The sequence below is a fragment of the Calonectris borealis genome, chromosome 25 (assembly GCF_964195595.1).
Source record: "Calonectris borealis chromosome 25, bCalBor7.hap1.2, whole genome shotgun sequence".
Lineage (NCBI taxonomy): Eukaryota > Metazoa > Chordata > Aves > Procellariiformes > Procellariidae > Calonectris > Calonectris borealis.
In genome coordinates, this window is record NC_134336.1 from 2,895,220 (window position 1) to 2,922,973 (window position 27,754).

The 27,754-nt window shown below is 57.4% G+C and overlaps 6 protein-coding genes across 10 annotated transcripts; 2 read left to right on the forward strand and 4 right to left on the reverse strand.

The window, feature by feature from the left end:
- Positions 1-520: 520 nt before the first annotated feature.
- Positions 521-5,862, forward strand: LOC142092789 (myotubularin-related protein 9-like). The gene is made up of 12 exons (XM_075173232.1): positions 521-656; positions 1,252-1,529; positions 1,746-1,805; positions 2,114-2,222; positions 2,544-2,669; positions 2,807-2,980; positions 3,121-3,338; positions 3,468-3,629; positions 3,754-3,895; positions 3,994-4,214; positions 4,417-4,568; positions 4,704-5,862. The coding sequence occupies exons 2-12, from the start codon at positions 1,333-1,335 to the stop codon at positions 4,865-4,867; spliced, it is 1,725 nt and encodes a 574-aa protein (XP_075029333.1). The 5' UTR covers positions 521-656; positions 1,252-1,332; the 3' UTR covers positions 4,868-5,862.
- On the reverse strand, positions 5,833-10,115 carry EIF3I (eukaryotic translation initiation factor 3 subunit I). Its single transcript, XM_075173238.1, has 11 exons — positions 10,033-10,115; positions 9,761-9,853; positions 9,553-9,640; positions 8,901-8,966; positions 8,371-8,520; positions 8,140-8,267; positions 7,747-7,857; positions 7,240-7,329; positions 6,815-6,888; positions 6,520-6,612; positions 5,833-6,188 (listed from the first exon to the last, which is right to left on the reverse strand). Exons 1-11 carry the CDS (start codon positions 10,033-10,035, stop codon positions 6,107-6,109), a joined length of 978 nt encoding a protein of 325 aa, XP_075029339.1. The 5' UTR covers positions 10,036-10,115; the 3' UTR covers positions 5,833-6,106.
- Positions 10,098-12,751, forward strand: TMEM234 (transmembrane protein 234). Its single transcript, XM_075173246.1, has 5 exons — positions 10,098-10,129; positions 10,730-10,881; positions 11,330-11,396; positions 11,563-11,655; positions 12,378-12,751. Exons 1-5 carry the CDS (start codon positions 10,117-10,119, stop codon positions 12,437-12,439), a joined length of 387 nt encoding a protein of 128 aa, XP_075029347.1. The 5' UTR covers positions 10,098-10,116; the 3' UTR covers positions 12,440-12,751.
- A 555-nt stretch (positions 12,752-13,306) lies between these two features.
- On the reverse strand, positions 13,307-20,047 carry DCDC2B (doublecortin domain containing 2B). 2 transcript variants are annotated; one of them, XM_075173237.1, is made up of 10 exons: positions 19,447-20,047; positions 18,527-18,584; positions 18,005-18,081; positions 17,638-17,769; positions 16,985-17,131; positions 16,492-16,531; positions 15,980-16,048; positions 15,560-15,749; positions 15,223-15,323; positions 13,307-13,859 (listed from the first exon to the last, which is right to left on the reverse strand). In XM_075173237.1, the coding sequence occupies exons 1-10, from the start codon at positions 19,890-19,892 to the stop codon at positions 13,782-13,784; spliced, it is 1,338 nt and encodes a 445-aa protein (XP_075029338.1). In that variant the 5' UTR covers positions 19,893-20,047; the 3' UTR covers positions 13,307-13,781. The 2 variants fall into 2 exon arrangements, with proteins under 2 accessions (XP_075029338.1, XP_075029336.1); XM_075173235.1 differs by having other exon boundaries at positions 17,638-17,817.
- A 302-nt stretch (positions 20,048-20,349) lies between these two features.
- Positions 20,350-23,793, reverse strand: IQCC (IQ motif containing C). 4 transcript variants are annotated; one of them, XM_075173239.1, is made up of 5 exons: positions 23,614-23,787; positions 22,993-23,136; positions 22,061-22,460; positions 21,796-21,914; positions 20,350-21,361 (listed from the first exon to the last, which is right to left on the reverse strand). In XM_075173239.1, the coding sequence occupies exons 1-5, from the start codon at positions 23,686-23,688 to the stop codon at positions 21,320-21,322; spliced, it is 780 nt and encodes a 259-aa protein (XP_075029340.1). In that variant the 5' UTR covers positions 23,689-23,787; the 3' UTR covers positions 20,350-21,319. The 4 variants fall into 4 exon arrangements, with proteins under 4 accessions (XP_075029340.1, XP_075029342.1, XP_075029343.1 ...); XM_075173241.1 differs by having other exon boundaries at positions 22,121-22,460; positions 23,614-23,774; XM_075173242.1 differs by lacking the exon at positions 22,993-23,136 and having other exon boundaries at positions 23,614-23,786.
- Positions 23,794-23,834: 41 nt separating this feature from the next.
- On the reverse strand, positions 23,835-25,059 carry CCDC28B (coiled-coil domain containing 28B). Its single transcript, XM_075173244.1, has 5 exons — positions 24,905-25,059; positions 24,647-24,804; positions 24,407-24,561; positions 24,275-24,297; positions 23,835-24,027 (listed from the first exon to the last, which is right to left on the reverse strand). Exons 1-5 carry the CDS (start codon positions 25,057-25,059, stop codon positions 23,976-23,978), a joined length of 543 nt encoding a protein of 180 aa, XP_075029345.1. The 3' UTR covers positions 23,835-23,975.
- Between the last annotated feature and the right edge of the window lie 2,695 nt (positions 25,060-27,754).

A 27,754-nucleotide genomic window follows, 5' to 3' on the forward strand; every position in this document is an offset into this window, starting at 1 on the left:
GAGTCCTCCCCAAAGACCCTGCGTGCAGCGCCCGTGCTGCGCTGCGAGCCCCCGTGTCCCCTCGCGTGTCCTCTCGCTCTCGCATCCCACGCGATGCCCCCCCGGGACGCCCGACCTGAGGAGCGGAGCGTCCCTCCCGGCGGCCCCGGCAGCCGCTGCCCGCCGGCGGAGCCGCCCCGGGGCCGGGCCACCTTAAACCCGACATCCGCCGGGCGCGGAGCCCTGAGCCGAGCTGCCGTCCCCGCCGGCACGGCAGGGCTGTGCGGGGCATCGCCCGCCTCCCTGCTTGCACCCCGAGGTCCCCTGCTTGCACCCCAAGATCTCTGCTTGCACGCTGACGTCCCCTGCTTATGCCCAACAGTTCCCTGTTTGCACCCTGAGGTACTCTAATTGCACCCCAAGCTCCCTGCTTGCACCCCACAGTCTCCTGCTTGCACCCTGAGATCCTTGCGTGCACCCCAAGGTCCCCTGCTTGCACCCTGAGATCCCTGCTTGCACCCCAAGATCTCTGCTTGCAGGCTGGCGTCCCCTGCTTATGCCCAACAGCTCCCTGTTTGCACCCTGAGGTCCTCTGCTTGCACCCCACAGTCTTCCACCTGCACCCCGAGATCCCCACTTGCACTCTGAGGTCCCCGCCTGCCGCTGAGCCCAAGCAGGTAAGCACAGGGGTGGCTGGGGCAGGCAGAGCTGCCAGCCGCTCACCTTCCTCCTCCTCACCCAGGGCGCTTGGCAGCAGCTTCAGCTCCATCCCCGGGCCCGGGGGTGGCTGTGGGTGCAGGCAGAGCCCATAGGAGCCGGGGTCAGGCTGGTGCCGGGGGTCTGGCAGCGGCCGATGCAGCACCGTACAGCCCCAGCGCGACAGGCCCCACCGCAGGCAGGAAAGGACCCAGAGCTGCTCCCTGCAAGGCAGCGGTTGCATTTTCACCAGCCACCAAAAATTCCCCCCCTGCAGCGCAGCCAGCACTGGGCACGAGGTCCCCGGCTCGGGGTCTTGGCACTGCCAGGGAGCCCAGAGCCAGCTCAGCCCCTCTGCCCTGTGCCTCAGTTTCCCCATCTGCAATGACAGCATTGCCAGGGAAGGAAGTAAGTCACGCTGCCCTGCATTTTGCAGCGAGGAAGCTCTATATGCTATAGGTGACAGCGTAAACACGAAGAGGGGGGTGAGGCTATAGGGCGCAGCGTGACGCAGAGGGAAGAGGGGGTTTCCAGGCTGGGCCGTGCCGCTGCAGGATTTCCCTTTTCTCCCTCCAGCCCTGCGGCAGCCGCCGGCGGCAGGTCCCTGTGCCCGGCAGAGGCAGGCTACGCCGGGGCTCGGCAGCCGCCGGCACCGCCATGGAGTTCTCCGAGCTGATCAAGACGGCGACGGTGGAGAGCGTGCTGCTGTCGTGCGCGGGGCTGCCGGCGGTGAAGGGCACCCTGTGCATCACCAGCCACCACCTGCTCCTCTCCTCCTGCCCCGGGGGGGACGCCCAGCCCGGCACCGTGGAGCTCTGGCTGCTCATCCGCAACGTGGATGCCGTGGAGAAGAGGTGGGTCTCTCCCTGTGGCCGGCCCCACGCTCCCTTCTAGCGGTGTCACCCCTGCCTTAGCTGGAGGAGATTCCCTGCTGCTCTCCCAGCGCCCATGGCAGAGCACGGCCACCCCACGGTGCTGCCTGCCGAGCCTTATCCCTCCTCTTCCCCACGGCCCACCCCGGGATGCTCATGGCACCGGGCATTGACCTCCTTTTCTCCTCTGTGCCTCAGAGTGCAGAATTTAGGCTGGTACCAGCCCCCCTGGACTAACGGCTCCCCGCGAGACACCAGGTTTGGCTTTTAACACTCTCTCGGCTCTGCTAACCCGCCCGGCTTTGTGCTAACCACCGTGGCACCCGCCGGGCCCTGGGCAGGGCAGGGGAGATGGTGGAAATCCTGGCTTCAGACAGTGCCACCGGTGCCGGATGAGAGCCAGCGATTCGGCACCCACGCCAGCACAGCCCTCCCGATTCGTCCCACTCGGCTCTCCCAGGGGGAGAGGGCAGCTCGGCGCTGTCGCGTGTCTGTCTGCCTGTCTGCCTGTCTGTCTGCGCGCACGGACCTACAGCCAGCCCTGACCCCCCTCCTGCCTCCCCCAGGCTCGCCGGCTCCTCCGGCACCATCACACTCCGGTGCAAAGACCTGAAGGTGTTGCAGCTGGAGATCCCGGGCATGGAGGAGTGTCTCAACATCGCCAGCTCCATCGAGGTGAGCTCCCGGAGAGCCCGGCCCGGGCCGCGCCGGGGTGCAAAGGGTTGGCAGGAGAAAGCGGCCGCCTGCAGTGTTTGCTCTCGGTCTGTCATTAACGTGGGTAAATACTCAGCTCCCGGCCCGTGTTGGCACAGGGTGCCCGCGGGGCTGGTGGTGCCAGCACCTGCCTGCCCAGCCCTCGCTTGGAGCTGGGACACGGCCGGGAGCGGGGAACAGGGATGGGGTTTGCAGAGGCTGCCCTGGGGACACGGTGGGGGCATTCTCAGCCATCTCCATGCTCCCCACCCATGACCAGCTCCACCTTTGCTCCCACTCCAGGCCCTCTCCTCGGTGGACTCCGTGATGATGATGTACCCGTTCTTCTACAGACCCCAGGACCTGAAGATTGAGGAAGGATGGCACCTTTTCCCCCTGGAGCAGTACTTCCAGCAGATCTCCTCGCAGGTGAGCCTGGAGGGGAGAGACCTGCCGGGGCTGGGAAGCGACTCCCCCCACCCATGCCGGGCCGCCCGCTGGGGCTCACACTGCCGGGGCTGCCAGGGAGGCACCCAGGGCAGCCCCCCACCCCATGTCTTCCCCAGACGAGCCAGTGGCGGCTGAGTGACGTGAACCGGGATTTCACCACCTGCCCCACGTACCCTCCCACCGTCATCGTGCCGGCGGCGGTGGACGATGACAACTTGCGGAAGGCTGCCCGTTTCCGGCAGGGCGGGCGATTCCCCGTCCTCAGCTATTACCACCGCAAGAACGGCACTGTGAGTCCATCTCCCCGTCCTGCCCCTCATCCCCTCTCCCGCTACTGCCAGCCCTCGGGCGAAGGCGGCTCAAAGCCCCCCATCCTATGGGGACCCCGGTGTCCCCCGGCTCTCGCTGCCCGCCGTCCCTCACCCCGCAGGCGATGCTCCGCAGCAGCCAGCCACTGACGGGCCCCAACCGAAAGCGCTGCCGCGAGGATGAGATGCTGCTGGGGACGATCCTGGATGAGGGGGAACGGGGCTTTATCATCGACACGCGGTCAGCCCAGGCGGCAAAGCAGGCTCGGATGACGGGGGGAGGCACAGAGCCCAAGTCCTCCTACCCGCAGTGGAGGAGGCTGCACCGGCCCCTGGAGAGGTGAGGGGCTGTGCTGAGGCCTGGCGCGCTCATGACATGGGTGATCACACTGCCCTGCCAATGGCATGGGGACTCCAGCCCCCAAAAAAAGACTTGCCAAGCCCCTGACATCGCTTTCTTCCCTCCCAGAGGCCGCCCGCTGCAGGAGAGCTTCATTAAGCTGGTGGAAGCCTGCAACGACACCTCCATCAACATGGACCGGTGGCTGAGCCGGCTGGAGAGCTGCCGCTGGCTGAGCCACGTCAAGGCGGCCCTGAGCACGGCCTGCCTGGCCGCACAGTGCATGGACAGGTAAGGGGGGGCTGCTGCCCCACGGCTCCTGCTTTCCCCCTTGCAACGTTCTCAGTGTGGCACAAACCTCGGGCATCATCCCGGGCTCGCTGGCAAAGCCCCGACCGCCCGCGCTTGCCCGCAGGGAGGAGGCCAGCGTGCTGGTGCACGGGGCGGAGGGGACGGACACGACGCTGCTGGTGACGGCGCTGGCCCAGGTGATCCTGGACCCGTCCTGCCGCACGCTGGAGGGCTTCCAGGGGCTGCTGGAGCGGGAGTGGATCGAGGTGAGACTGGCGGTCCCGAGGGGGCTGAGGACCCGAGCCCAGCTGGGCACCCCCAGCTCCCCTTCACCCCTGTTATTCCCCCTTGGGGGGTCCCGCAGGCCGGCCATCCCTTCCACCTCCGCTGTGCCCGCTCTGCCTACTCCCACGCCCGGCTGAAGCAGGAGGCGCCGCTTTTCCTCCTCTTCCTCGACTGCGTGTGGCAGCTGAGCCGCCAGTTCCCCTTCTCCCTGGAGTTCGGCGAGTGCCTCCTCCTCACCCTCTTCGACAACGCCTACGCCTCCGCCTACGGCACCTTCCTCTGCAACAACGAGAAGGAGAGGCGAGTGGGGCGGGAGGTGGGGGAGCAATGCCGCGGCCACCACTGTGCCCTCGGGGCAGACCCGGCTGCGGGCAGGGCAGGGGCTGACCCTGCCTTTATGCTGCCGGATAGAGCAGAGCGAAGCCCTCCCGGGCACAGCTTGGCTCAAACTTGGCCCCACGACCCCCGGCAGGGACTGAAACGCGTCTCCACTCTCCCGTAGGTGCCTGTGTAAAGTGAGGGAGAGCACGCACTCCCTCTGGGCCTGGCTGAACCAGCCTGGGGAGAAGAAGAAGTACCTGAACCCTCTCTACTCGCACAACGCCCTGGTCATCTGGCCCTCCGTCGAGCCCCAGAGCATCCAGCTCTGGCAGGGTAAGCTGGGTCCAGCACTCTCAAAACCCATCTTCAGCTCCCGGCTGGGCGGGGTGAGGGAAAGCTGCTCTGCTTTTCCCTCTCTCGACAGGGCTACGGCACGGCTGAAGTAACACACAGCCCCTTCTCTCCTAGGTTTATTCTTCCGATGGGTCCGTTCATCCCAGTACCTGGACGAGGCCTGGGCAGAGACCCAGCGGTTAGTAGAGGACAACGACCCCCCCGTCAAGGACAGCACGGGGAACAGGCTGAGCCGGTCCCTCTCCGACCCCGCTGCCCGGACAGAGAACGAAAGATGAACGGCAGCGTGGACGATTTTTGCCGGGCCAAGGTGACACTGCAGCTTTCCGTGGGAAGCGCCGTGCAGGACACAGGCCCCGCGGAGCCCGGAGGACAGCTCTGGGAGGGGGGGACAGACTCCTTTTCGCAGCCTCCGCGCTGCGCAGACTGAGCTTGTTTCAGTAAAGTGCTCTCTCTCGCAGCCCGCGCCTGCTTTTCCGCTCTTACGTGTAGGGGCAGGAGCAGCCCCGCTCCCCCGCAAGCGGGGCTCCTTCCCGCTCTCTTCCCCAGCAGGATTTCAGCAGCGCTCGTTCCTGGACCGCCAGCGGAGCCGAAGGGCAGGAGGCAGCGGGAGGTCGATGCGCCCAGCAGCATCGGCCTCCGGCAGCTACCGCTGCGGTGTGCCTGGCTCGCAGCCCCTGCCCGGTCGGCACAGCAAAAACTAAGCGGCAGAACACACTAAACCCGCAACACCCTCTCCACAAAGGGCACGCTGGCTGCAGTTTAAGTGTTGCGTCAATCGCTCCGAGCTGGGAGCCGGGTCGGGAAATCTGCCCTTGAACCCAGTTTCGAGGAAGGAAAGAGGTACAAACCACCCCTCCAGACAGACAGACACGGGGCGAGAGGGCTGGAAGGACGAGGATTTGCAACACAAGCGTTACTAGTGCAGGAAATAACTGTTCCATGAGGAAAGTTGGCTCAGGGTCAGTCCAGCAAATAAACAAAGCACCAGAACTGGGTGCGTGTGTGTCATCTGGAAAACAATGCCTGGCTGCTTCCAGCCTGTTGACACTTCAGGGCCGGACCTGAACTGCAGCTGCAGATCCTCCCCGGGAAAGAGTTAACCTGGGGCGGACAGAGGCCCCAGGAGTAAAGCACTGCTGTCTGCCCATGGGTGAGGAGCGAGGCACCGCCAACAGAGCCGGGAAAGCAAAGCGCTCAGGTTAATTTTGTTCCAGACCGAAAAAACCAACCACAGAGGTGCTTTTCTTTGTGTTTATAAAAGATTTCTATTTATTTCCTGATGATTATTTTTTCTCCCCCGATGTATAAATATGCCCAGCAGGGCAGGAAGCTAGCAGGCAGCCAGCCCAACGCCCTTCCTCGCCTTCACTCTACCTCCTGTGAAAGCCAGTCCTGCCCTTTTGAGCCGGTTGGGTTTCTAGTTCCCCACCTTCACACAGCCCCCGAGTTTGCTGCTAACTGCTTCCCGCTGCCTCCTGTGGAGCAGACTAACTTCAGGCCTTACAACACCTCCTTTAAGCTTCAAATTCAAACTCAAAGTACTGGGGATCGAAGTAATGGATGCGAACGTAGCCATCCTCACCGCCGCTGCTGTAACTATACGGGAAGAAAAACAAGATAAAGTCACGGATGTTGTCAGGAGCTCACATGTCTAGGTTAAAACCAGTATTGGAGTCTGTTGTCCCTTCTAAAAACTTATAAAGGAGCTGCAGGACAGAAAAAATACCAGTGACGCAGCCAAAATGTGCAATAGGGCATAAGTGAACCCCCTAGGCAGCCTGGGAGGAGGCAGCAGGGCTGGAGTAGGAGAGTTAAGGAAGGTGCTGGCTCCATTCCCACGGCAGAGCTCCTGTGAGCCCAGCCATATCCCAACCTGGGGTGGGCTAGGCTTGACTGGGGCAGCTGCGAGGCCCACAGAGATCCTCACCTCTTCCCGTCGGGGTGAAAAGCAACACTATTTATCGGACCGAAGTGACCCTTCACTCTGCCAAACTCTTCTTCAAAAGCCAAGTGGAAGAACCTGGGAGAAGGAAGAAGATTTAAATTATCACAAGAAGTCGGGAGCCTGGTTAGGGACACAATCAGGGTTTCCTCAAAAAAGCTCTGCAAGTTTAATGACTCCTCCAACACTGCCAGGAGCAAGATGCTCTGGGACGAGCACTCCTGCACTGTCAGGACTCCTCCAGGTGAGGACTCAGCCCCGCCAGAGGAAAAAGACCAACCTCGCCTCAAATTTGCCAATCCTGGTGGAGGTCGTGGTCACATCCATGGCCTCCTGCCCGCCACCAAGCACGACCTGCAAAAGAGAGAAGCCACAACACTTCAGCCCTGCTTACACCACACGCTCAGCGGCAGCCAGGAGAGGAAAGAGCCGAGCCTTGGGGAAGGCTCCTACTAAGGCAGCAGATCCCACAGACTCATGAGCAGGCCTGACTCCAGCCCCAGAGAATTTCCCGCCTCCCAGACGCACTCGTTTGAAGATCAGAGGACACAAAGCCTTGTTCCCTGCACCAGACTGCAGTAAAGTTCCCCAGACCCATCCTACAGTCATGTTTTTCAGCTGGACTGGCAACACTCTGCCTTCCAGCTACCTGGGACAACGCAGGAGTCACAGTAAGACCGTTACAATGAACGAGCTCATTCTTACGTGATCAAAAATGGGGGACAGCGCGGCGGAGTTCACCGGTCGCTCCGTCCGGAACGTCTTCAAATGTCCAAGTGTTGTGCAATCGAATAGCTAGAAGGTAAAAGGGAGAGTGTTATTCTGCAAAAAGGCTGGCAGCCCAATTAAGCCACACAAACCTGGCTGCTAGTCCTCACCTGGGCAGATGTTAGCTCTATAGTCACTCATGGGCACCCAAATCCCAAAACTATTTCTCCAAAATCCCAAAATACCGACCTAAGGTAACTCTCACCGCTATCACCTTCCAGAGGTAGCAAGCTGAAGATATATTTTGGCAATGTTGTTTTCAATGCCTGGCCATTAATTTAATGTGGTGGCACCTCCCCTTTGTCACTGAACTTTCCCTCTAAGCTTTGACTTTCCGCTTACTCAAATGTCTAAGGAGCGAACCCCTGCGACAGCCACGGCTCTGAGCAGAGGTCCTGCAAGCAAATATCAACAGTCCACTGCATTCCTGACGGGAGGCCTCACCTTGGCTGTGTTGTCCTTGGAGGCAGTGATGAACATGGTCATGTCTCTGGAGGTCTGAATATCGTTGATTTGCTTGGTGTGCTCCTTGATGTTTGAAAGCTGCTCCCCTGACTGGAGGGTAAAGAAGGCAGTTTCAGCGTGCCAGCAAGTGAAGCGAGCGTACGCGCAACTTCCCCATTAAAAACAGTTTAGGAGATGTCGCTGTCAGCAGCGGGGCAGACCTTGGTACATCAGCCTTGCTCAAGGGAGCCGCATATTTTAACTATCCTTCCATGAGGCTGCTGGTTTGAGCCAAAAAGCTCATATTCTGTCCCATGATCACAACAGGAACGCTGCGATATCCTCCCCCAGGCACTGCTGCCCCGGGGAGATGCTGTTCCTTATCAGACTGACCTTGGCACTGAACTGGTTCAGCTCTCCGCTCTCATGTCCTGCGATGATGAACTCTCCCAGAGGGCCCCACACAGCACTAGTGATTTTAGAGTCACTGCAGGGGATTTTCATGTAAGGCTCGTTGTTCTCTGCAGGAAGGAAGGAAGGAGACAGACAGACACAGTGGCACCGGCTCCAGCGATCAACGCTTCCCCTTATTCCCTAGTGCAGGAACTGGCCCGGATTCCTCACCGATCTGGCTGGGGTCCCGGAGGTCAAAGAAGCTCACAAAACACTGATATCCCATCTGCTTGTCTGTGGAAAACATGATGATGTTTCCTCCAAAGTCGAAGCCACATGTCCTCACCGCTGAGCTGGTCTTCACCAGAGCGAGCTGCTTTCCTGAAGACAGAGCAGAAACCGTCAGTCACTTCACCGGGTCTTTCACTGTGAGGTTAATGAAAACGAGCAGCTGAACGGCAGGGTCAGAGCGAGGATGAGACATCGGGCGTAGCTGACAAGCAGGTTCAGTGACCTGCAAGCACTAACCGCACGTTTTGACTACTTGGGTGGTAAAGCGCGTAAATTGACTAAATATTCCATAGGAATCAGGCACATACACAAATCCTCCCCTTCAGCAGTCCAAGTTAGGATTCAGACTTCTTTCAGACTGGGGAACAAGCACGCGTCACGCTGCCACCACGTCCTCCAAGCTTAGCAGGCTTCACGGCAGGACAGAGCCGTGACTCAAACACAACTACGTGGGAAGAGAAGAGTCTTACCCGTTTCACAGTCCCAGAGCCGACAGCTGTTATCTGCAGAGCCGGTGAGCACATGTCGCGTGTCCCCTAGGTCGCCAGTTAGGGAATATCGGCGCGTTCTCAGCCCCAAAAAGCTACTGTCTAAATTCCCAGAGAATATTTATACACAAGATTATAAAGCCGTATTATACAGAGATTGGACAAGCTCCATTCCAGGACCGGCAATACTCCCGTACAGACAGACACGGAGTCCAAGCGCTCCCATTACAAACCCCACAACTTTCCTCTTGAAATATTAAAGAAAAAGGTTCTAGCTCTTGCATTAACACAACCTTTGCACATTTTTATCTCCGCTACCTGCTGCCCACACTGGAGACGGAAGACCTTGTGCAACTCAGACACCTTCCCTGAGCTCCCAGGGCCACCACCGCAATGAAGCACAAACAACAGCAGACGGGGCACGCTGCACATGTTATTCCAAACAACACCCCGGGAAGAAAAACGCCCAAAAGATGGAGTAAGGGAAAGACAGCAGAAGAGTTGAACGCACTGTATTGCCCCCGTGCTCCTCTTCAAGAAGAAACAGTGCAGCAGTGGGGAAGAATCACCTCAACTGAATCATTCTAAAGAAAAATATGGGACAGACAAACCGGTTGCTGCGATCAAAGGATACAGTCTGCATCCACGCACCAGACAGCTCCTGTGTGGCCGTTGTAGGTGCCGAGCCTCTCTCCATTCACTGAATACCAAACGTTGACAATCTGGGAGAAAAAAACAACCAAGCACCCCTCTTACCTGACGGATTATTTAATGGGACTGATGAACAGCCGGTCAATTATCGCGGTGAGGGCCGGTTTTCACCCGGGGGGTGATTCACTCACGGGATCCTTGGCCACGGTGAAAAGCAGGTCTCCCTCCCGGTTGTACTTGATCTGCGTGATGGAGCGCTCATGGCCCTGCAGCAGGATCGGCTTCTGCGAGGGGGGAGACGCCATTTAATGCCTCAGGCGAGACGCGGACGCGGCCCCCGGGCCGGAGCTCCTGGGCCGCGGGGTGCCACCCCCCACCCCCCCGCGGCCCAGGAGCCCCGGCCCGGGAGGCCCTGCACCGCCCGACCACCGGTCACTGGCCCCGGCCCCGGCCCCGCTCTCACCATTGCGGCAGCGCTGAGGCGAGAGAGCCGCGCGATCGCTTCCGGGTTAGAGGGTGCGTGGAACGGAAATACGTCACCGTTGCTATGGCGCCCGTGGGTGAGCTTCCGGGGGCTGAGGGAGAGGCAGCTCCCGGGCGGGGAAGGGTCTGTCCTGAGCGGGGAACGTGGCCTCCCCTTGGGAAGGGAAATAGCCACCGGCGGGACCGTTGTGGGGTCTTCCCTGAGGGGGGATGTGGCGGCAGGCTGGGCCCCGGGGGGGCCTTCCCTGAGGGTGGAGCAGGGCCGAGGCCAGGACCCCCGAGGGGCGATGTGGCCGTGGGTCTGCTGTGAGGCCTTCCCTGAAGGGAAAACAGGCTGGGCCTGCGGTGGGGCCTTCCCTGTGGGGGGAAGGTGGCCACGGGCTCGGCTGGCTGTGGTGCTTTCCTCGAGGGGATGTGGCTGCAGGCCGGGCCCTGTGAGGGGCCTTCCCTGAGGGGGATGCGGCAGCAGGCTGGGCTTGCTGCAGGGTTTTTCCCTGAGAGGGATGCGTCAGCACGCCCGGAATGGGGTCCTTCGTGATGGGAGACAGCAGTGAGGGCTGTCCCTGATGGGGGATGGCAGTGGGCCAGGCCAGGCCCTCTGCGAGGAGATGAGAACGGGCTGACCCGGTGCCCGTCCCCTGGGACCGTCAGGCCGCTGAGCTCAAGCTGTGCTGTAGGAGAGGCAGCGGCGCTGGTGCTGGTGGCCATGCTGTGGGGCAGCACCGGGCCGTTCCTGCGGACAGGCGCGGCGGGGCTGGAGGAGGTGCGGCGCCCGGGCCGCCTGCAGCAACTGCTGGCCGAGATCCGCTTCCTGGGCCTCAACTACAAGGTGCGACCCTGTCCGGGCTCCTGGGCCAGGAAGGTAGCCGGGCGTCAAACTGCCTTTGGGATCATCCCTACCTGTTTATTTCTGGACTCAATACTTTTATTTAAACTGTTAAATATTCCATCTATCATCAGAATTATTTATCCTCTGTAATATTTCATTTACTTGCCTATAGCACTGCTTTTCCCATGCAGAACTGAGATCGCTTTTGTAGACAGCAGGTCATTAACCCTCATATTTTGCATGAAATAAGCACAGTCTGCCTTCTGCAGATTGGGGAACTAAGACGTTGAGCAGCTTGTGACTGGCAGCGGAATCGCCAGCGTGCCACGTTTCCGCTGTCAAACACAGCACAGGGTGAGCGGGTCTGGGCTCCTTTGTTGCCCACTCATAGGGGGATGCATGGTGGGTTTGCAAGCAGCAACTTGACAGGCTTGTGTTCTTCCTGCAGTACATGGTGCCGTTTCTGCTCAATCAAGGTGGATCTGTCCTCTTCTACCTCACCTTGGCCTCCGCAGGTTAGTTCTTGCTTTTGTGGAGTGATTGATCGGGATTTTGGGAGGATCAGTGCTCAGCTAAACATCAAGCAGCTGTCTTGTAATAATCACAAATAAAACAAGAGTCTTACGATTTGTACAAGATTATCCATTTTAAACCATTTATGTTAAAACTGTTCAATTTCAGATCTGTCCCTGGCAGTACCACTCTGTAACTCCCTGGCTTTGATAGTCACGCTGGTGACTGGGAGGATGCTGGGAGAGGACATCGGTGGTAAAAGTAAGTTACACTTAAAACATTTCCTCACCTTGTCTCCTGCACCTATTTGCTGACTTAATAGCATGGGCTACCCTCTGGTCTCCTGAAAAACAGCAAACACCCACGCTAGTTAAGTAGTAGCTCTTGCTACAGAAGCTGAAAAGGAAGTGAAACAGACTTGTAAGTGGGCAGGGCTGGTACATTCGAAGATAGAACTGGCTATCTAAGCTAACAGGGTTTACAGGCCTGAGCCTTTACCTAACTAGATATTTAACTGTAAGAGAAGCACTAAATAATATGCCCACCATGGAAAAGGGATGCCACATAAGCTCCCAAATGTCAACACCCATCCTTCTTTCTTTCCCTTACGTCCTACAATAACATTACCCTGCTCAGAAAGTCAGAAAACGGCAGGAAACTTGAAAGCTTAAAAACACCAGGACCTGGCGCAATAACTGTAGGAATACACTGAAGTGTTTTTTTGTTGTTTAAGCCGGGTTCTCGCTAGCCAGCCACACAGCATCAGCAACATTTTCTTAGAAACGTGCTTTGCGCAATGTACACGGGCAGTGCAAACATCCAGACCTCTTCAGAAGTTGCCTGGTCCGGGTCGTATCCATCCACACACTTATGCTATCCTATTTACCATGACATTTGAGCATTGTGTATTTAGCAATGAGAAGGTCTGACTGACTAGTGTTGAATTATGTACATTCTCAACATATTACTCTTCATTTCTATAGGGGCTGTGGCAGGAATGCTGCTCACTGTCCTAGGAGTCACGCTCTGTGTAGCTGGTTCGTGAACGAGACGCAGTGAGAAGCAGAGGAAGAGAACCTGTTCAGAGGTAACCCCCGTGGCTGATGGGGGGGCTCTGGCTCAGCGGCAGCCCTTTTGGCTCAGTTGGAAGCTGTATTTTGACACACGGATGTCAAAAAACATGAAAGCGTGGACTGTATTCCCTGAGCACCAGGGTGGAACAAGGCACGTTGCAAGGACATCCTATTTAATGTTCTGAGTTAAGGAAATCTTTGTGGATGTTTCAAGGCAAGGATGACTGAATTGTCTTGTTCAGCGCTGGAGGGATAATAAATGGTTAATAAATCATTCAACGGGAGCTTCTGGGACCAACTGGGTTTTCTGTAGAAGGAATCTATTTAGGAACTTTCCCTTTCGTGGCCAAGCACGTGAAACGGGCTTCCTTCGCTGCAGTCAGCTGCAACGTACCAGGTCACGCTGCACAGCCCCTTACACTGAGGTTACCACATCGCTTTTCTCCACTGGAGTCTTGTAGAGTGCCTCTCGTCTGTCAAATAACAACGGTGCAGTTTGTCCTTAGGGAAGGAAGAGTGTTTTTCTTTTCAGTGAAATTATCAGTCCAAAATACCAGGTAGATCACAGAAGAAAAAATCTTTGTTACCCTTGTAATTAATCAGGAGCACTAGGGAGAGAAATGCAGAAAGCCTTACACAGAGAGGGTTAATACAAGAGCTGTTTATTACTACGACTTCTCCTAAATCAGGCAGATGCTCCTAAAACAAGTTAACAGAAATAAGATGTATATATTTTTGGGAACAGGTTTGATTGCTGCAAACATTATCCAAGCATTCCAAATCAGAGGGACAATGATGCGATGACATCTCTTTATAAGAATGAAATCTCTTTATAAGAATGAAATCTCTTTATAAGAATGAAATCTCTTTATAAGAAGTATCTGACATAGAACAAACTTCCCAGCAGGCATTTTGTTATAAAGGCATGTATTCTGTTTGGTAATTCTTCCTTTCCAAGTTCAGACACAAACCAGTTTAATTAGAGTTCAGAAAAGCAGCCATCTCCTCTGCCACATCATCACACCATAGAGATGAGGAAAGGAGGAGAATTTTCATTATTTAACAAAATTGTGCATCTGATTCATTGTTCACTGGTACTCTGCATCTCAAGCCCAGATGATGAGGGCGCTTGAATTTAGAAGAGTTTGTTAATTCATCAAAAAGCTTGGCCAGTCTGTGGTGTTACAGAGATCTAGGATTCACGTGCTTTTGTTATCTGCAGCTGTGCAGACAGCTGTGTACCTGACTGTCCCTCTCCCATCGTGGTCCCTTTGTGAACTCTTCAGAGCTCTTTGCTGCCAAGGGAAACATCGTTCAGTACTTTTCATCCTCAGAGTCACTGGCATCCCTTTTCCTTGCCGCAGTCTTTTGTGATTTCTCTGTAGTCCGTGCCTTTTTGCGGTGAGAAAGAAATACAGTTATTAATGTAGCACTTTGCTATTACAGAAAGATTCTGGGACTAAATTCCTGGATTCTGTTTCCAGTCTTACCGCGGCTTTGATATGCAAACTTGGGTCTCTACATTAAATTCAAAGGCACTTTATTGAAGGTCTAATGATTCTCTCCCACTGCAGAGGAGAGCTGTGAGACTCAAATAATGACGAATGTATAGCAGTGGGATCTGGGGGCGCAGGGGTGAGGCCAGCAGAAATCAGCAGCATCAGAGTGCCCACCCCATTGAGAAATGCCTGCCCAGCCTCTAAAGCAAACACAGAACATCAGGCTCCCCATCGAGCCAAGAAGTCAGGAACCATTAGCTAATTCTTTACTAGGGCTTTCTCTAATTTAAGTTCAAAGGAGTTGTTTTCCTTTGAAGTTCTAATTAATCCAAAGAGACTACCTAGGCAGAACTGTGAATCACCTACAATATAATATATTCATCCCATTACATCAATTCTAAATGTCCTTAAGAAAAGTTTAAAACATGAATAACCCATGAACAATAAGGATCTTGCAGACATTTTTAACACACAGGGGTTTTTTTTACAAAGAACTACTTTTTTCCCTTTTAAATAAAAAAAAATTAAACTTGTTACTATCTAATAAATGTGTTCAGTCATTTTAGGAATTACATGTATATTCTGTGCCAGCTTCTAAGCTTCACCTGGCTACAGGCAAGTTCTGCTTAACAAGTTATATTTGGGGGTACTGAATTTTAGTGTAAGAAATCTGAACGCAGCCAGGAAGAATCTTACACACTTCATAGAACCCTTAAGTGGAATAAATACCTTACTGTGGTGTATCGTTTTGGCTTTTGGTATAAGTTCTTCTGCAACTCTCTGGAACAGGAGTAAGGATAGTAATAGTACACACAGAAAAAAATCCAGGAAAGCCTTTGATATCATTACTTCAGTGGGAAGCTGTAACTCTCACATTCCAGAAGGGAAATGTTCATTACCCAGATGACAATGTCAGCTTTCTAAAATTGCAAAGCCTTGCAGTTACGCACTGTCCTCTGGTTTCTGAAGTTCCCCCTGGTGGTTACTTTCATCTTTACACATTGTAGAGAGAAGCGCAGTGCTTCATAAACCTAACAAATAGGACTTAAAACAAGGGAGAAAAGTGAAGGACTTCCCCAAGCAATTGCTATAAACTATTGATTGATGTGTTCTCACAGGCTGTCTCTGAAGGGCTGGCTCTTGGAGTTGGCCTCCCTGCTGTGCAAAACCTGCAGCACCGATAGATTCTAGTGGGACCATGAGTACTTCCCTGCAGCAGTGAGACTCCTAACAGGGCAGAAAATAATTTCTCGCACCTGATCAATGGGTACATCCACCCCTGTGTGTTCGTCCTCTTTTACTTCCTGGGCACCTCGCATCTTCTTCCTAGGATCTCTGGTTTTATAGACACTTTCTTCTGCGAGGAGAAGAAAAGAAAAAAGCTGTTCAATGGGTATTGCAGATAGCCATGGCGTGGTCTTGCTGAGGCTACTGAAAGGTCCTTGTATGTGCCCAGATGAGGAAAGGAAAGAAGCAAAAATACAGAAGTTATTGGATGCATCACTGCTTTCTTTCAGTGCATCTGCAGGTATTTTGTCCTTTAGCACCAAAGTAAAGCCAATCTTCCTCTACACTTACAGCAGTGTCCTTTACCTTGATCAGGCCAGTGCTGCACATTCCTGTTGCTCCTTCTGTTTTGTCCTGCACGGACAGGTTTAGCATGGAAAATGGACTCTTCCTCTCTGAGGCAAGATTTCCTGCCTTGCCTTTGCAGTTGTGGAAAAGCAGCTGGGATTTTGTCTTTCTCTGCAGCTCCTGTGGTCTGCACCCTGCGACTGTCCAGCTGAAAGTATTCATCACACACTTCTGATAGGCCTTCTTGATAAAACAGTGTATAGAACAAGAGAAGTTTTGCAGGGCAATCCCCTAAACACTGCAACTTTCCCCTGTGACCCTTGATCCTGACTGGTACAAAGCCGTAACACAGCATTCTCTGACCGAGGTTTTAAGTTGATACTGCAAGTGAAACACATACAGGGAACACATAAAACACTTTCTTGCAGTCACTACTACCTGTTGAGTAGGTTCAGCAAGAGCAGAGTCACCAGCTCTGTCCTGGGAGATGGCACAGAGTTCGCCAAACTGAAAACAAACGAAAAAAAGGAAAAGGAAATTTTAAAAGCAAATAGCACAGATAGCACAGGTGCACACTTCAATGGACAATCTAGGACAGCCCAGCTGCTGTATCTGTAAGTCTCTGATGGGCATTTTACCCACACAGTGAGCAGGAAAGATATCCTAGCCACAGAATGAATTCTCCCTGCCCATCAGCCAAAAAGGAGAAGAGGTAAGTGAGGCCACCTAAAGGAGTTTTTCTTCAGGCAGTGAGATTTAATTCAAGTGTTTTCTGGCCACATTGCTGTCTCTAGCTCCTCTCCTTTGGGAAGGGTGCCAGGCAAGGATGCCGTAGGCATGGCAATTGGGAATGGAGATTGCTGTACACATCCACTGCTTATGGAGGGATGCCTGCACAAAAGGAACTGTGATCGTAGCACACGCAGTCGCGCGCCAGCTGAGCCACCTACCCTTCTGCGGTATTTTTTGCGCCTGCTTTTTGGGTGATTCCTGTAACAAAGAAGCAGCAGATTCTCAGCATCAGGCAGAAGTCAGCTGTAGGAGGACACCATCTCCCCTTTTCCCATAAGAGAGGGCCCCTGGAGGTGTTTTTTCTCAGCACAGGTAGAGCACACTCCACAGTGGCACAGGTTCCTGTTAAATCACCCTGCCCACCACCAGGCCTGTGAAATTCAATGCCCAGCCTAATGGGCTTGATGAACACTTAACTGTGAAACACCCAAACCACTTGCTTTCTCTGGCACGGAACTCTGGATTTCAGGGGTGAACCCTTACACCGAAAGCTTGGAAAACACGTTCGTTCTTCTTAAACTTCCAACACATGAAACAAAACTCAAGTCTTGAAGCAGACAGCACTGAATAGGAGGGCTACAAAAAGGATGGCTTTAGCTGAAGACCACCATGGAGAGGATTCTTTAAGCCACGCAGCCACAATCCACGTACCACAGCGTCCTGCACGCAGAATCCTGGGGCACCAGCAGCTCAAAGTAAGGCAGTTTTTTGTACTCCTCATTTCCCACTGCCACATAGTAATGGCCATTCACCAGCTCCTCCCCACCAGACACCTGGGTTCCGTCCAGCCTGCAGAGCCTCAAGGAAGAGACAGCAAAGGCTTTAGAGTTGTCACAAGACTGTGAACAACCCCTCAGCGTGGAAGCAAACACCTGCAAAGTGGTAAACAGGACCGAAACAAGTCAGAGAGGATCTATCAAGGAAGTACACCCAGTGATCAGTGAGATGTGGTAGATCTCAGCTTTCTCCTTGGGTGTCAGTAAATAAATGTATGAGGAGAAGGTAGGCTGTATTTGTTGGATAAAAGCCCCTCTCTCTAGACATAAACCCCTTTTTATGCCATGCTCTACTGTTTACTTATTGCTTTTTCACTAGACCACCAGCAACATCAACCATCCTCACAAAGCACCCAGGACATTGGGGTTATCTCTGATTTAAAGATGGGAAAACCTGAAAAGCAAACGAGATTGCAAAAGCAGACTAGAAGTGGCAGTCTGAACTCCCAGTCTTCTGTGCGAATCACAGCTGCTTATGTTCTGGACGTAAGGAAAGGGGAGCCAGCAGTGCCTTATCTGGACACCCACTTGTTAACAGCTCCGCTGCGCAGGTCGGCTTTCTTTGTCAGCGTGGCCAGGAGTGCATCCCACTGCAGTGGAGTGCTCTTGGAGAGCAGCAGTGGGAAAGGAGGGCTCAGCAAATCCCCATTCCGGAAAACACTGCAATAGAAACAACCCAGAGCGTGCAATGAGCCAGTATTCCTGCAGCTGTGGAAGATGGGGAAAAAAAGCCAGCGACTGGTGCCTGGACAATATTTACAACAAATACTTCTGGTAGAAGCTGGGAATTGTCCCTGTGGGGCAGTATTCCCAGGATCTCCCAGAGAAATTCCCTCCTCCAGCCCCTGAAAACATTCCCAGAGACCCTCCAAGGAGAAAACACCGAGGCACTTACTGTATCGTGCAGGGCAGTTGGGCGTGCTTCTGCCGTCGCGCCAAGACATTCGACTTCCAGGGAGCTACGGTGCGGAACTAGAGACCGAGTTCAGTGCACAAGAACAGCGACAGCCCTGGCACCGAGCCTCCCAGGGCTGTTCCCTTTTCTCCATCAGGAGCTGCCTGCTCTGGGACACTACCTGCCCTCCTTCACGCTTGCTGCTGCTAGGTGGGGTTTGTTGTCAGCAACACCAAGGCTGGAGAGGCTCTTCACATAGCTGAGCACATTCCAGAATTGCCAGCGAACCTCTGAGCACAGATCCTTCCCCTGCACCGTTAAGGGGGATGAAGGTACACAGCAGCAGCCCCTGCGCTGTCTCACATGTCCTACTGATTCCTGTGGCACTTTTGCCTGATCTCCACTGGGCACCTCGCAGCCTTAAATCTCAACTTCAGTTTCGTCAGTGCCAGCCCTAATGCCTCTCACGCCTCCCCGCTCATTCTGCGCTCCCGCCTGCCCCCACTCAGCTCAGGGACTCACCTGCAGACCCTCGCTGTTCCTTGTCCCACGGAGCTCCTTCCTTCCACGATTTAAATAGCTGTGAGAACAAGACGACAACGTTGCCACACACCAGCTGGACTGTGGCTGGACCGACTGCTCTGCCTTGAAGCATCGCCACCAGATGCGTGGGTCACTTACTTGGGTCACTTCTGAAAGGATTGTCCAAGTGCCCCACCTCATGGTCTCCCAGAACTTCAGCCTAAATTAAAGGCTGCCACATTTAAGAAATTCCCAGCCAAATACAGACCATTTCAGATCCCCATGCTAAAGACACCCAGAACATATTATTCCTTTGTGTTAATCACTGATCAAGGCTCCAAGGGCTGACTAATGTTAATGAAGCCTGGACTACCTCCTCAACAAAATGCAATACACACCCAGGGAGCCAAATTCACCACACACACACACATCCCCTTGAGTCAAGTGATGCCGTGAACATCTTTAGCCCTCTGTATTTCAGGATGAACCAAACCAGCTCTAATTCAAGGACTAGAAAAAGAAAAAAACTCCATCAGACCAAAGCAAAAGTATTTGTCAGTGGAGACAGTGTGACTGCCAGCTCTGCCAAGGAAGCGGGCAGCAGAACCTCCCACAAGTCACAAAACAAGGTGCACGGGCGGCAGAGCAGCACCGATCACAACATCCTGCCAGAGAACGCGTGCCTCCCCCAACCTGTTTTCTTCTGAGAGTCAAGTGACCTTATCAGGAATATTTGCATTTTCCAAGTGATCTGGAATATGTCCAGTAGTTTCCAGGAGGAAAAGAAACTAATCGGTCTCTGTTTTTCATTGGGTTTGTATGCCTCTTACCTCTTTTTCCCATTCACACCCCATACATTCCCCACAGAGGTGATCTAAAGCTGCTTACCAAACCCAGAGACCAAAGGTCTGTCTACTCACTCAAGCCTTTTGAACTTTTCAAAGCCCGCAGCCACGTACTGGCACCCATCCTGCAGGTCCCCCAGCTCAGCGACGCGGTGGCCGTGCCTGGGTGTGTAGAGGTTCCTCACAGCCAAGGGCGCGTGAATGCTCTTGGTCACCTCATTCAGGAACGCCTCGAAGGTCAGGAACCGCCGCTGGTTCACTACGACCTTCCTCCCGGGGAAGAAGGGGTCGCCATTGCGATACACCACCACGTTCTTGGCTGGAGGTGCCATTGCTAAGCCACGGGAGCTCATCCCCTGTGGGTCAAGCAAGCTCCGCTGACCACAAAGGCAAACAGACTGACGTGGGGCGCGGAGGGGAGCCCCCGCCAGCCCCCCGCCGAGCCCAAACCCTTCCGACCAGCCGCTCTCGCGCTCTGCCGTCCCTTCCCAGCGCAGTCCGGCGCGACTGGCTGTCTCCATGGATGCAGGCCCAGGAGGAGGAAGTTGTGGGCCCGTCTGGAGGCCACATCAAACAACCTGCAGAGCACCTTTCTATTTGAGAACCAGGAACCACGCGGCTCTTTAATCCGCAAACACCAAGTACTGCGAGCTCCCTCACCAGCCACTGCGGCCACCAGGCTCGGATTAACAAGCTTGGAGGTACAGTACGTGCCACTATCTTTATGGCAGCAGCTCACATCGCATCCAGAGCAGCGCTGTCCAGAAGCTGTCACCCCCTTGCCATCGCTTGCTACCTGCATGAGAAGTGCAATGGATTTCTGTCCTGTGTGTATTGGACAAACATCCACATCCCGGCGGACACACCACCCTTTGCACTGAACAGGTTGCCACGGGTTGAAGCGGGCCATGGACTCACTGGGCTCTGCCCAAGAGAGGAAGGCAAGCCAGGCAGGAATAGACAGATTCAGAGACGAGCTTCGGGAAAGCTTTTTATTCACAGACAAGTCAGCGTCATCAGGAACAGAAAGATACAGCTGCCGTATGGCACGAGTGACCGTTCAGTCAGCGGGAACCCTGAGTGTTTGCACAGAAGACTCTGGGTCACAGTAGAAAACCACAGCACCACGTGGAAAGTCCCTTTCCGAGGGACCTTGAATGCCCCTGAACCAGAGCAACACATAGACAAAGCGCCAAACCCCGCAAGTCCTTACTTGCTCCCTCAAGCACCAGTCCAGGTGACTGCCACACAGAGAGGTATTACCACGGCCAGAGACGTGCAAGTCGGGAACCAAGCCCCGGCTCCTGAAGGGCAGGTTTGATGTGCCATCGCTCCCCACCAACTGCACAGGAAAGCCTGGAAACTCTCCTCCTAACGTAGTACTTCAACCAGGTGTTCCCCAAAGCCTACCACGAGCCCTTGGAGATGCCAGATGTTGCAGAGCTGTGACGTGCAGAGCCATCCCAAATGCACAACTTAGGTAGCGATATGGGTCACGCACAGTTCAGCGAAGAAGAGCTTGTTCCTGCAGGTTCAAAGCACCTGCTGCCTTCAGGCATTTTAGTTCCACCACAAGCAATCAGCTGGTCAGAAAGCGCCTTTTGTAAGCGACACTCTTCCCAGCCTTGATGTTCCCCTAGGACCGTCCAGCTCAGCCAACAGAAATGGGGTTCTTGTGGAAGGAGGCCTCGCTGGGACTCCCTCCAGGACACACAACCACCTCCCTGGCTTCACAGTGATGTTTGATCCCTGCTTTGACTAAATATTCACGTTTAAAAGAAATAAAAGGCTTTCTTGCCACATTCATGTGAAGTGGAAAACATCAACCCACAGAGCTGGAGTTCCCCTAAGCTGCTGCTGTCCATGAGGTCATGTCACGACTGCGGTGCTGCAGCTCCACTGCTTCTCCACACCAATACAAGTGCCCCACGTGCTCGGGAATGCCCTCCTACGGGTCAGGAGTCCCCAGCCTCTGTTTCAGCATCAAATACTGCAAGGGAAAGAAAACCAAGCACTAACGATTAAATCCCAGAGACCTACAAATAGGAAAGCACCCACCCTTGCAGATCTGCCAGCAAAATCATTGCACTTGGCCAGAAGATGCACGAGTCTGCAAATAGCAGCAAATGCAAATAGCAGCTCGCTAAGGTAGCCGGTGCCTAGGTATATACCGCGGCTCTGCACAGACAGGATAGCAACGTCCCTGTAGCAGGCCAGGAGCAAAGCTTGTAACCAGCTCCTGTTTTCCTTCATCATTCCTTTTTTTTTTCTCCCCAGAGAAGGGGAAAAAAAAAAAAGGGCACTGCCATCATCCAATCCAATCCTTGGGTAACCAGCACCGTTCAACCCCAGTCCCACCACTCTGGCTGCAGGCAGGCACTGGTGTGACCCACTGTTTTGGAAGAGGCAGGGTCAGGCCCTTACGTTTTTACGGCTGACAATAGCTTGTTGCAACCACAGCAACTCCATCATCAAGTGATTTCTGTAGGACTGGAGACCAGACCGAGTTCGAGGAAGATCCTTTATGTCCTCAAGCGGAATTTCTGCAAAGAAATGGAAGAATAACCTATTATTAGAACAAAGATTCAGATTGCACCTACTGTCTCCACCGCACTGAGTTGTTCTAACATCTCCAGGATATTCTCAAGGTTTTGGTTCTCCAAGGACCTACTGTGCCCCCGGCACGCACCACCAGGTCCTTCAGACCACGCAGGAGAGCGCACGCTGAGCGCCGGCTCCCGTCTCTTACCCAGGCAGGCTTCAAGGGACTCTGCCTCCAGGTTAGCGCTGTCCCACACAGAGGACGCGCTGCCGTCGTTCTGCCAATCCTCGCTCTCTGCTGGGGCACTGCACCCCTTTTCAGTGCATTTATCGGCATCAGCCCCCAGATTTGGGGGGCTCACTACGTTGCCTTCACCCGCGGAGCTCAGTTCTTTCTCGCTTTGCAGCTGGGCTGTAGGTTTCACGCTGCTGCAGCCCCAGTCCCGTTCTGGTTCAGAGGCATCCAGCTCCTCCTGTGGTTTTTCTGTGCTGGCCTCGTCACTCGGTACAGCCTCCCGCGGACCTGAACGCTTCCCTTGTGTTGGCTTCTAAAGGGGCAACATGTGAGAGATTGAAACATAAGGAAAAAAAAAATACAAAGCTGTGAGAAGTGGCTCTGCTGTGGGCCAGAGGCTCTGTCCCAGCCAGAGATCTGCCGTTAGCAGCATGACACTGACGTGCTCTGGTTTGAGCCATCACGACCTTTTTAAAGGGTTTTCCTTCCAGAAATGGTAAAAACATTAGAAAGCGGTGCGCAGCTGCCGCAGGAGCAGGTCCGACTGTTGAGTACGACCGGCTGAGGTGGATGCCCGGGGTAAGACCCGCAGGAGTCACCTGCGCACGTTGGGCGTTTGACTTGAGGCTGAGCTTCACCCCGAGGAAGAAATCCTCAGTCGGGGACTCAGGGGCACAAGCCAGGGAGAGTCTTACAGGCCGTGGCTATGCAATTATCATTTTTAATTTGGCAGAGTTACAGGTTCCTGGGACTACGCTGCAAAAGTATCGTCTGCCCAGGCCACACCACCCGCCATGCCCCCGTGCTCCCCCCTCCGACGGGGCTGCAGGAGCCCCCGCACGGACCTCGGGGACGAACACGGGCCGCGGCAGGAACCGTCCCCTCCACTCCAGCTGGCTCAGGTCTCCTTCGATCTCCCGCACCACCTCCTCGTACTCTGCCCGCAGGCTCCCAAAGCGCTTCCGCACCAGGTAACCCCTGACGCAGGCCTGCGGGCACGGGGCGGAGGCGCTGGAGCCAACGAGAGCCCCCGCAGCCGCCCCCCCTTCGCCCCCGGCCCCCCGCCGCCCCCTCCCCATGGACCCCGGGGGACGCGGCCTGGCGCACAAGGAGCAAACGCGTCCCACGTCTGGAACCAAGGCAGGTTTTAATGAGGCTGGAGCCGGGCCCCCGCCCGCCGCACGGCCCCCGCCGCCCCCGCGGGACCCCCCATCCAGCGGTGCACCCCCACGGCCCTCCCAGCTGTGCAGCCCCCTCCTTTCTCCGTGATGTGCCCCGTCTAGCCATGACCCCCCACGGGGACCCCTCCCGCCACGTTCCCCCACGGGTGTCCCCCCCACGGGGACCCCCTCCCAGCCAGGGCGCCCCCCCAGCCGGCCCCACCGCGTCCTCCCACGGGCCCCCACCCATTTGGGCCCCCCACCCTTCGGGTCCCCCCGAGACCTCCGTCCCGGGCGGGCCCCCACCTGCAGGCGGGTCACGGCGCGGAGCAGCCGCCGCCACCCCTCCGCCTCCGCCTGCGGCCCCAGCGCCGCGGCCATGGCCGCCGTCCCGGCAACCGGGCGCCGCCTGATGGCGTCATCCGCCCGCGCCGCCAAGCCCCGCCCCTCGCCGCCACCACTCGTCACTGTGGGTCCCACCAAAATGGCGGCGGGGGGGGGCGAGGGGAAGACGTTGTTGGTCTCGCAGGGCCCGATCGGTCCCGCTGTCCCCGCGTTCCGTGACCGGTGTCGCCTCCATCGGCCCTCCCGCGGCGGGGTGGCCCCGGGGTGGGGCTCCCGTGGGGTCTCCTGGTGGCGGCCGCCCCCCAGCCGGGCCAGGCACAGGGTCAGGCCGCCGCGTCCTCGGGGTCGGGGCTCTCCGCCAAGTGCAGCTTCTGTCTGAGCGCGGGTCAAGGGAAAGCGCCACGGGGACGCGCTGTCCCCCCGCCACCGCCACCACTGCCACCACCGCCATCACTGCCACCACCGCCACCACTGCCACCACCGCCATCACCGCCACTGCCATCATCACCACCACCGCCATCGCTGCCACCGCCATCGCTGCCACCGCCATCGCTGCCGCCGCCATCGCTGCCGCCGCCATCGCTGCCGCCGCCGCCCCCGCCCCGCGCCCGGCCCAGGATACATGGAGCTGCTGAGCTCCTCCAGCTGCGGGAGGCAAAGGCAGAGGCTGAGGCGCCGGCGGGGAGGCCGGGGCCGGTGGGGATCCCGGTCACGGCAGCGGGGCCGGGCAGGGGGCGAGGCGGGTGACGCTCACGTGTGCCAGCAGCTGGTCCAGGTTCCTGTCGGCCGCCGCCTTCTTCTGCTCCTCGGGGAGCTCCTCCACGCAGACGTCGAGGCCGAAGTGGAGCCGCGCCAGCTTCTCCTGCATCTCCCGCACGTGCTCCAGCTGCTCGAAGGAGCACTCCTTCCCTGCGCCCGCGGGCGGGAGCCGTCAGGGCCGCCAGCCCCGGCCCCCCCAGCCCCACCCTGGCCCCTCTGGCCCCCAGCCCCTCACCGAAGGCCTGCAGCTTGCCCGAGTGGAAGTCGCTGAGGAGGCTGAGCAGCCCCCCCTCCATCTCGCAGACATCGGAGACGTCGGTGAGGAAGCTGTGCTGCAGCGGGGCCCCCCGCGCCGCCCCCGCGCCGCCCGCCCGCACCCGCTCCTTGCTCGTCCTGCCCGGGGAACAGAGAGGCTGGCATCGCCCAGCCCCCGCCTGGCCCCGCACCGGAGGGGCCGCGGGGGGCTGGCGATCACCCCCGCGCCGGCACTGACCGCCTGAGCCGGGCGCGCTGCCTGGGCGAGGGCAGAGTGGGCAGCGGCAACGCGAAGGACGTGCTCTTGCTTGGGGGCAGTGGCCGCAGGGCCCCGGCGGGCGCCGGCTGGGCCAGGCAGGCCTTGGGGCTCCGCTTCTTCCTTCGGTCCTCCATCCTGAAGGGCGCGGGGGCACCGGACCCTGCGCGGGGCCGACACAGCTCTTGGCGGCCCCTTCCCCGCGTGGGGCCTCTCGTCCCCGGAGAAGACGGGTCTGCCCCGAGCCGGCGGGGATTGGGGTCCCCCCAGGGCGCAGCGCCGGGGCGGTGCCGCCCCTCCTGCCTCAGCCTGTGGCGCAGCGGAGGAGCCCCGCGACCCTCAGCGTGCCGGCCACGGCCACGGGTGAGCTGTGGCAGGGCTCCACGGGCGGCGCCGCGGCTCTGCGGCGGCAGGAGGGCTGAAGCCAGGAGCTCGGCCCCCCCTCCCCAGGCACCAGCGGCCGGGCTCAGCGCTGGAGCATCGCGACGCGGAGCAAAGCCGGGGCCTGAACAGCGGCTGGGAGCTGCCGGCCTGGCCTCGGCTTTCAGCGTCTTCCCCAGCGCTGCAGGAAAGAGGATCTCGGCCACACGCGCCGGGGCCGAGCGACCCCGGCTGCCCTCAGCGAGCGCGGGGCAGAGAGCACGGGGGGACCCCTCACCCCCGAGGCGCCAGCCAAGCACCCCGTGCCCCGGGGCCCTTCGCGGCGGCGGGATGGGGCTGCCGGCGGGGGCCGCGGGAGCCCCTTTGTCCGCAGTCTCCAGCCGCCCTCCCCGAGCGCCGCGGCCGCGCGGCGGGACTGACCTGCGCCAGGCCCCGGTCCGGCCTGCGGTGCCGACCTGGCCGCGTGCCCGAGCCCACCGGACACCCCGAGCCCCGCCGGACGCCCGTCCCCGAGCCCGCCGGACACCCCAAGCCCGATGGACACCCGTCCTGCGGCCCCGGGGCTGGGATTTGCATTTAAAGGGAAAGGGAACTTCCTCCGGCTCCGGCGTGTCCCCAGGGCGGTGGCACTGCCGGACACTGGCTGCCCGAGTGGCGTGCAGGATGGCCGGGCCTGGCCCCGACCGCAGCACCAGCACCCGCTTCATGCGGTCGTGGGCAGGATGCGGCCCGCGGTCCCGCAGAGCGTTGGCACAGCCAGGGCCTGGCGTGGGCGATGGGGTCCGTGCCCGTGTGCCTTCCCCAGGAGCGCCCCGGCAGACCCGGGGCCACCGCCTGCCACCCCCTTCAGCCGCCCCAAGCCGCCGGGGTTTACCCCACGTCCCCCCGGCGTCACCGGACTCTGTGATCACGGGATCCGCCTCTGCAGGACCGAGCCTCCAGCCCTCACGCAGGGACGAGATTAAAGACGGGTCCGGGCCCCGCAGCGTACGCAGAACTGAGCGCGGCTTCTTGTTAAAACGCTTGCAGGACTTTAAGCCAATCTGAGACATTTTGGAGCCGATGGAGACGCCAGGGACTGGCCACTCGGGTTCGATACCACCAGTGCCAGGACCCCCAGGGCAGGGGGGTCTGACGCAGCACACGGCGCTTGGTGGCTGCCCCGGCTTGCGGGGAGGGAGAGGCGCAGGCGAGATGCCCCGTGCCGGGGGTCCTGGGGACAGACCCGCCTGCCTTCCCCCCGGCAGCGACGTCCCATCACGGCTGCAGCAGAAGGTCCCACCCCGGCCCCGCTGGGAAGGGCCAGGGCCCCTGGGAGCCGGGGCAGCCGTGCCCAGCAGAGGCTGATGTGGCCTCCCCGCTCCCACCCCAAAGCCCAGTGCCCCAGATTTTCACTCCCAAACGTGGCCTAATGAATAAGAAACAAGAGAGGCGGCAGCAGCGAGGTTGGGTGCATTTCTATTGGATATGAAGATACACACAATAGCCCCCGCAGAGGTTATCTGTACCGTAACAGGGAAAAGGAAAAAAAAAGGGGGGGGTTGGTGACTTTCTAATAGGTTTTTCTTTTACTGAAAGAGCAGGAGGGGAAGTCCAGAGCCCGGCTGCAGCCTTTGCTCAACCCGGCTGCTGGGAATGGGGTGCTCCCACCAGGCCAGAGCTACATTCACTTGCTCGGGGGCTCCTGCCGGCTCCTCCCGAAGGCAAACACGTCCCTGCACTGCAGGAAGCAACACCGACAGCGAGGGGCCGGAAGACAAAGCCACGCTCAGCTCCAGGGAACGCGTCCCAGTGGATGTTCAAGATGCGGAGACTCATTAGACCCTGTCTCTGCTGCAGCCAGCCACGTTCGTTAGACCTGAACTCGCTGGAGTCCCCGTGGAGAAAAGGAGGACACGGAGGCACCTGCCGTGAGCTGCTCCCCCTGCAGCGAGCCCTCAGGTCTTTCGCCAGGGCACCGTACAATTGTGGAGAGAAGACGCAAGAGCAGCTGCGTTGCCAGAAGAGAAACCAAAGCTGTTCTGCTGAACACATCCACTGCGAGGAACGGCTCCGGCCAGCTCGCTTCAGCTTCAAGCAAAAGGCAGGCAATGCTGAAAATAGTCTGTCGCAAAGAGAAGCTGCAGCAAGGTTTCCAAGCAAGCAGAGATCTCCCAAAAGAACAGAGAGAGAGTCTTGAGAAATCCCCCAAGCCCTGTGCCAGCAGCCCCCACGGCTGTCCATAAACACCCGCCCAGCACAACAGGGTCCTTCGGGGGAGCGCTTCACCCTGCGGGCGGAGGCCACAGGGACCCTCCTAGACACAGCGGCACTTGGGAGATGCTCTTCTGAGAAAGCAGAGAGGGAAAGGAGAAAGGGGGGGCTGTGCTGGCGCCAGCACGGCCGGACTGGAGGGCCCGCAGGGGGTCTGGCGCTGCGGAAGGGACCAGCCCACAGCACGGTCCTTGTGCT

Excerpts from the sequence above, each read along its gene's own strand:
- EIF3I (XM_075173238.1), bottom strand. Across the intron at positions 8,967-9,552 it reads CTGGTGCGTGGATGCAGACT|GGGACACGCGACATGTGCTC; the intron begins GTATCCTTTGAT and ends CTGGCGACCTAG. Across the intron at positions 7,858-8,139 it reads TGAACCAGTTCAGTGCCAAG|TCAGGGGAGCAGCTTTCAAA; the intron begins GTCAGTCTGATA and ends TTTACCCTCCAG.
- IQCC (XM_075173239.1), bottom strand. The coding sequence starts at position 23,688 with ATGGCCGCGGCGCTGGGGCCGCAGGCGGAGGCGGAGGGGTGGCGGCGG. Across the intron at positions 23,137-23,613 it reads GCGCCGTGACCCGCCTGCAG|GCCTGCGTCAGGGGTTACCT; the intron begins GTGGGGGCCCGC and ends CCGTGCCCGCAG. Across the intron at positions 22,461-22,992 it reads GGCCCGTGTTCGTCCCCGAG|AAGCCAACACAAGGGAAGCG; the intron begins GTCCGTGCGGGG and ends TTGCCCCTTTAG.
- TMEM234 (XM_075173246.1), top strand. Across the intron at positions 11,397-11,562 it reads CCTCACCTTGGCCTCCGCAG|ATCTGTCCCTGGCAGTACCA; the intron begins GTTAGTTCTTGC and ends GTTCAATTTCAG. Across the intron at positions 11,656-12,377 it reads AGAGGACATCGGTGGTAAAA|GGGCTGTGGCAGGAATGCTG; the intron begins GTAAGTTACACT and ends TCATTTCTATAG.
- DCDC2B (XM_075173235.1), bottom strand. The coding sequence starts at position 19,892 with ATGGAGACAGCCAGTCGCGCCGGACTGCGCTGGGAAGGGACGGCAGAG. Across the intron at positions 18,585-19,446 it reads GAAAAGTTCAAAAGGCTTGA|CTATTTAAATCGTGGAAGGA; the intron begins GTGAGTAGACAG and ends TTGTTCTCACAG. Across the intron at positions 16,049-16,491 it reads GCAAAAAATACCGCAGAAGG|TTTGGCGAACTCTGTGCCAT; the intron begins GTAGGTGGCTCA and ends GTTTGTTTTCAG.
- LOC142092789 (XM_075173232.1), top strand. The coding sequence starts at position 1,333 with ATGGAGTTCTCCGAGCTGATCAAGACGGCGACGGTGGAGAGCGTGCTG. Across the intron at positions 2,223-2,543 it reads ACATCGCCAGCTCCATCGAG|GCCCTCTCCTCGGTGGACTC; the intron begins GTGAGCTCCCGG and ends CTCCCACTCCAG. Across the intron at positions 3,339-3,467 it reads CTGCACCGGCCCCTGGAGAG|AGGCCGCCCGCTGCAGGAGA; the intron begins GTGAGGGGCTGT and ends CTTCCCTCCCAG.
- CCDC28B (XM_075173244.1), bottom strand. The coding sequence starts at position 25,059 with ATGGAGGACCGAAGGAAGAAGCGGAGCCCCAAGGCCTGCCTGGCCCAG. Across the intron at positions 24,805-24,904 it reads CAGCGCGCCCGGCTCAGGCG|GACGAGCAAGGAGCGGGTGC; the intron begins GTCAGTGCCGGC and ends TTCCCCGGGCAG. Across the intron at positions 24,562-24,646 it reads GGGCAAGCTGCAGGCCTTCG|GGAAGGAGTGCTCCTTCGAG; the intron begins GTGAGGGGCTGG and ends CCGCGGGCGCAG.